The sequence below is a fragment of the Alligator mississippiensis genome, chromosome 2, assembly GCF_030867095.1.
Source record: "Alligator mississippiensis isolate rAllMis1 chromosome 2, rAllMis1, whole genome shotgun sequence".
Classification (NCBI taxonomy): Eukaryota; Metazoa; Chordata; order Crocodylia; family Alligatoridae; genus Alligator; species Alligator mississippiensis.
Genome location: NC_081825.1, coordinates 19,703,747 through 19,709,746, shown reverse-complemented (window position 1 = coordinate 19,709,746; position 6,000 = coordinate 19,703,747). Strand labels below are relative to the sequence as shown.

At 50.5% G+C, this 6,000-nt stretch overlaps 1 protein-coding gene across 2 annotated transcripts in view; it reads left to right on the top strand.

Annotated features, from left to right (window-relative positions):
* Window positions 1-5,076: 5,076 nt before the first annotated feature.
* MXD4 (MAX dimerization protein 4) overlaps window positions 5,077-6,000 on the top strand; it is a 53,806-nt gene continuing 52,882 nt past the window's right edge. Inside the window, exons 1-2 of one of the 2 annotated variants that reach the window (XM_006259272.4) lie at window positions 5,077-5,241; window positions 5,420-5,516. In XM_006259272.4, coding sequence (XP_006259334.1) covers window positions 5,178-5,241; window positions 5,420-5,516 — 161 coding nt within the window. In that variant the 5' untranslated portion in view covers window positions 5,077-5,177. Of the gene's footprint in view, window positions 5,242-5,416; window positions 5,517-6,000 lie in introns of both variants that reach the window. The other variant, XM_006259271.4, reaches the window with a different exon arrangement.

Sequence of the window (6,000 nt, the reverse complement as noted above, 5' to 3'; positions counted from 1 at the left end):
TTGCAACCCTTAAACACATCATAGTACTTACTCATCTAAGTAGTCCCATTGACTTTAAAGGATGTAGTTCTCCCCTAGTAGTACTTAGCACACTGGAAGGCCCTGGAAGGAGTAGTGCAAGCATGAATACATGTTTGATCAGCCTAAATCAGAAAACTTTGATAATAAATACACATAGCAGCAGAAAGTGAAACAATATATTTATCCTGTTTGTTCTGTACTCAGGAGATTTGGCATGTCATACCCTTTCATATAAAGGGGTCAAACCCCCTAATCAGCTATTTATCTGATTACATAGTGGGTGTGTCTACATGAGACACTACTGTGCAGTGGTTACTGTGCATTTATTTGGTACTTGTACTAGAAGGCAAACACCTTGTAAGTGATGCTACTGCGCAGTAGCCTAATATTACTGCACAGTAGCATCTTGGTATGGTTTTGCCATGCAATGCTACTGCACAGTCAGTGTCATGTAGACGTGCCCAGGATGTATGTAAAAATAGTTCTGAGCATATGTAAACGCATATGCTGATAAATGAGAGATAGGCTGACAACATCCCAATTGTTACCGGTCAGAACCTCTGCTGCTACAGTTCAGCAAGTGAGGTTGCCACAGTACAAGGATGCCTGCTATCTGGAACTGGTACTTAATTCTTTCGACTACATGCACGTTGTGGGGATGAAGGGAGTTTTGCTTCATAGTATGTGGAGTAGAAACTATTGGCTTGCGCATGTATATTTATATATATTGTTCCATATGCAGTCCAGAACATTAAACACAAAATTCTAATTGGGCCTAATTCATTAAGCCATTGACACAACTCCCATTAATAATAATTGAAGTATGCTTGGGTTCATTGAGAAGAATCATTTCTCGGCAGCAGGCAGCCTTATTCTGTGGCATCCCTGTGTTCTGAATGGCAGAGATATTTGCAAACAAATGCAGAAGGAAGCAGCAAGTGGAGAATCTTTGAGCAGTTCTATGTCTCACTAGCATCAGTGGCAAATACTCTGCTGCCTGCTGCCTAGTGGTGTCATTTACACCTATTCAAAGGAGGAGTAAAATGCTACTAAATTGGAGCTGCAGTGCCATCTTCTCCTTTCTCCTGCCTGTGCCATCCTTTACTTCTTTCAATTCAGTCGATTTGACAACTGCTTTGCATGATGACACAAGGTACAACACAAGGAAGAGTCAGGCCCAGCATCTCTGCATTGTTACTATACATGGATCACAGAATAAGCTGAGGGTTCGCCCTTCATGTTATCTGAATGATTTTGTTCCTTTGAAAATAAAATAAAGTTTGCAGTGTATGGGTATTTCTTGCTACACCGATGAGCTTGTTTGATCTGACCTCTTCTGCCAATAAACTCAATGGACCATATTCTGCAACCTGTCAAATACTGCCCAGCTTTTCCTCACACCATTCCACTGGCCAGCAAGACCACTTTTGTGAGTAAGTGCTGGTCAATGCAAATAACTAGAATAGCAGAATCTGGTGTTTTCTGGCTAAGAGGCCATATCAAATTTTTATTTCCTGCTCATGTTAAAGTAAATAAAGCGCCAATTTTAAGGCAATAGCTGTGCAGCCAAGACTTGCAGTCTGGGATAAATGCATAAGCTAAACTGTATTAGAGCATGTAGTATGGACAGCAGAAGGGAGGATCCATGCACCTGCAGTATTCAGCCCTGGCTGTCCCTCAGCTCATAAGCTACACCATTACACAAGGCTGCTTCTGTACACAAAAGCACAGGCTGAAGAAATGCAACTAGATATGCTGTTGACAGGCAGAGAGCTGGCAGATAACCTTGACTAAGAATCAGGTGGCCTTTCGGTGTTTGTATAATTTCCTTCAGGTTAGATTTTTAGTTGTGTGTATTTTGGTCCTGTTAAATGTCAGTGCACATTTATGCTGCACTGCAATTTTACCTTGGCCTGGTTACTGTATGAAGTCACACTTTGCACAATGTATTTTTGCTCAGATCTTTGAGATCCAAATGCTGTATCCTTTTCCTGCCAGCTCATCTCTTTGACATATTACTTACAGGAGCTTGGTTTTTTCTCTTTATGTTATTTCTGTGCATAGTTTTAATTCCTTTCTGACTTACCTCAGTGATGATGAGCAGGAGATGCAGGATACAGTATTAAAAAGTACTTGAAATGTTGGGATTTAGCTGAAGGTAAACTGGAAGTGAAGGGAAATGTTAAAGTGCGTTGCTTTAAGGTGAGAGTTGTGAGAGCCAGGCAAGGAGACTGCTGCACCTGAGCAGAGCCCTATGTGCTAGCAATGTGGCTCTGCAGAGTCATTCCCCTACACAAGGCCTGAGGCCCAGCTCCAGGGCTCCTGCAGGCACCAGGATTCACCTACATAATCTTCAGTGGAGGATCAGGGCCCACCTGAAGAAGAGGAAAGGAAAGTTTCACTAATTAAATGCTTCCTAATGGAGTATTTTCCCACTTTGTGATACTTTTTGTTCATTGCCATGTTCTCTGTTAGAGAGTCTGCTGCAGTATTTGGATCCCAAATCCCTGAGTGTGGGTGTTTTACTCTCCCAGAAATACTCGTGAAGTTAGGACCACATTTTCCATACAGACGGGTTCTTCCTTAATTGTCTTCTGCAGGGTTTCTTGTGCCTTCCTCTGAAGCAGATGGTCCTGACCGCTCGGAGAAAGAGCATCTTGCCAGGTGGATGCCAGGTGGATGGCTGGTCTGGTATGGCAGCTCCTAACAGGATGGGGTTAGAGGCAATTTTGTTTTTTGATAGTGAGAGAAAGAAAAGTGTTGATGTGCCAAAACCTACCGCTTCCCTCCCGCTTTGCAGTGGGGTAGCAAAGAACGAGAAGGGAGGTTAAGGCTTCCCCTCCTGCTGGCTCTTATAGAGAAGGCCCATCTGCTTGCAAGTCGTATAGCACGTATTACCCATGTAGCACGTCCTAAGAAACCACCACTTGTCATCCTAACCAGAAGCAGGCTGGGGTATCAATTGCGTAAATGAATTGCAAAGTCATGTTTTCCTGTAAGCTGCTCGTGTGCATTTGCTTCTTTTTTGGTAATACAGATATTTGCAAAGGGCTTTAAACCCAGCATGCAACTTCCTCCCTGGTGATAACGCATGTGCTGTTGCTGAGCCTGAGCCTGCAGCAGGATGTGTTTTTACTTTCCTTTTAGCAACACCCATCTGACAGACCGAGCAAGTCAGCAGGGGCAGTCTCAAAATGTGTGGCTTGCGCAAAATGCAGAAAGACACTTGTGAAAATGCATTTTGCTTTATTTCTGTGGGAGAGGCAAGGGTTTCTTAGGGTGATATCTTTTATTGGACTGTGTTTCTGATCAGTTCTAGTGTGGGGTGGTGGGGGACTACCGGGGGTGCAGTTGTGCGTGTGTGTGTGTGTGGGGGGGGGGGGGGTCTTTTTGCTCTGCAGCAGGTTACTGGGGGGGATTTGGAGAGCTCTTTCAAATGTACAGTCTATTTCTCTACTGGAGTGTCCTTGTGGTATGGGGGCAGACTTTAGGCTGGTCAGGTATCATGCGTGTTCTCCTCTGTGCAGATGCAGTCGAATCCCAGGACCTGGCTGTAGGTAACGGCTTTTTTGGTGTGCGCGGCAAGATTACTGGTATCGTGGACATAGAGATGGTAGCCTTTAGGTTTTCTATATATAGTGGTTTGTAGGTTGCCATCCTGTGTAGTGTATTGAAAGTAGGTGTTAGTGCAGGCGTATTCCAGAGAAGGCTTAACCGAGGGGTGATGGTTAAACCTGTGATGGTCACATAAAAGATGTCACCCTAAGAAACCCCTTGCCTCTCACATAATTTCTGGACCATCGTGGCTACAGCAACACTTTTACACTGCCTGTATGTCTATGTCAGTGATGCCTCCCTGCTGCAAACGTGAACAGAGCGCTGGGATGAAACAGGAGAGAAAAACTAACTGATGGTCTGAAGAGCTTAGACAAAGCAAAACCAACCCAGCCCTGTCGCACAGACTGGACTGCAGCCTCAGCTGCAAAATGCCATGAACAGCGGGCATGAAAACAACGGCGCCCTTGCAAGATGCCCTGGGACGGGGGGGGGGGGGTGCAGATTGTGGAGCCCCAGATCCTGTGTGATCTGGGACTTGAAAATCGGAGATCTCTGCCCTCCGCCAGACGCCCTAGGTAAAATGTTTGCAGTGTTTGCTCACTGATTCCCCGTGCTCGACTGGAAACCGCAGAGACACAGCCGCCATCACTCTTTGTCTTGGAGCATCTTGGTGAGACCCCAAGCTAAGACACCAGAACGGGGACACGGCAGTGGGAGGGCAGCAGTGCCTGTTGGGGCCCTGGGCAAGAAAGTCATTTGGGGCTCCTTAGAAGCTTAATTTTGAGGACCTATAAGCAAGTCGGACATTTTCGATTTCAATTTCACTTTGCCATAGCCATGAAACATGTATCTTTATACAATATTGATAATACAAATATTCAGCGTCATTAATTTTTATAAAGCGTAGGGTCCCGGCGGTTGCCCGGTTTGCTCTCCCTGAAGGCTGCTACTGGGGAGGGTCCCTTGTGCAAGCGAAGGGAGTTTGCTCTGACACGGTGCAGCAGCTGCCCTGTGGCGGAGAGGCTGCGCCGGTGGAGGCCGGGCCTCAGCAGCGGTTCCGCACTTTCGCCTCGGTCCCTAGGCCGAGCCGCTGCCCAGCCCCGCTCGCTCCCAGCAGCTCCTCGAGTCCCCCTCGCCTGCCCGCAAGAAGACACACCTCTTCCGCCTCATTGGCCAGCTCCCACCGCTGATTTGCATAGCTCCCTGCGTGCCAATCAGGCGCCGCTGGCTGTTTTGCATATGGAACGCCGGCCACTCAGCGAGCGCGGGGGCCGGGCCACCACGTGCTGTTGCTAAGCTTCGGCTTCTAAATTGTTACTATCGCGGCCAGCCAATCGCGGCGCCGCTCGGATCTGTCAACATTCTCTCCCCGAGCCAGGGGGGAAGGGAGGGGGGCGCTCCCCTCTCCCGATTGGCTGTACTTCGGGTGGCACGCCCGCCCTTCGACAGAACCCCCGCGGCCCATTGGCCGGCGCGGCTGCCCGTTGCTTTTGTGTCAAAGTAGTTTATATAGGGGGACTTGGAAGTCCCCAGCGCTGAACCCGGAGCGGTGGCGGGCGCTGCGGGGCCGGGGCAGAGCCGCCAGCGCACAGCCCGCCATGGAGCTCAACTCCCTGCTCATCCTCCTGGAAGCAGCTGAGTATTTGGAGAGAAGAGACCGAGGTACCGCGGGGCTGCGGGCAGATGCTCCCGTGCCCTCCTGCCCCGGCCTCCCCCGTGCACGGGGCGCTCCCGCGCGGGTGGGAGGGGGGGTTCTTTCAGAGGGAGGGTGCTGCCCCTGCCCCTGCCCCTGCCCGGAGAGATGCGCGGGCGCCGCTAACGCCGACTTTGTCCCCAGAAGCAGAGCACGGCTACGCCTCGGTGCTGCCCTTCGACAGCGACTATTCCCGCAAGAAGAGCAAGGCCGGCCCCATGGCCCGGAAATCCCAGAGCAACAGGTAAGGGGCGCGGGGCCGGGGACCCCTGGGCCGCCCCGTGCGGGCTCCCCCCGCCTCGCGGCGCCATCTTCCCCGGCTCTGTTTTGATCTGCTATAAACACTGCCACGCGTACACCGCCTCGGCGCTGCGGGCCCTGCCCCGCTCCCGGGGCCGCCGCTCGCCGCCCTGCCCGGCTCCCCGCCCTCCGCGACCCCCTCCCCCGTCACTTCCAGGCAGCAAATGCTGCCCCCTCCCCCGCGCACCCCTTTGCTTTTTTGTTTTTCCACAGCTGGGACACAGAGGAGCTGCCTGGCTGCTGCTGAGGGAAGGAATGTAGCAAATATTGAACTTGAACTTGCCTGCCTATTTTATTTTATTTTTTTTAAGTGCTTGGGGTGAGCTGGGTCTGACGCGGTCTGACCCCCGTCCTCGGCGCCTGCCTGGTGGTTTTTTCGGCCGTTTCTGCAGCAGCCCCTACCTGCGCCGCGAGGGCATTGGCCGTGC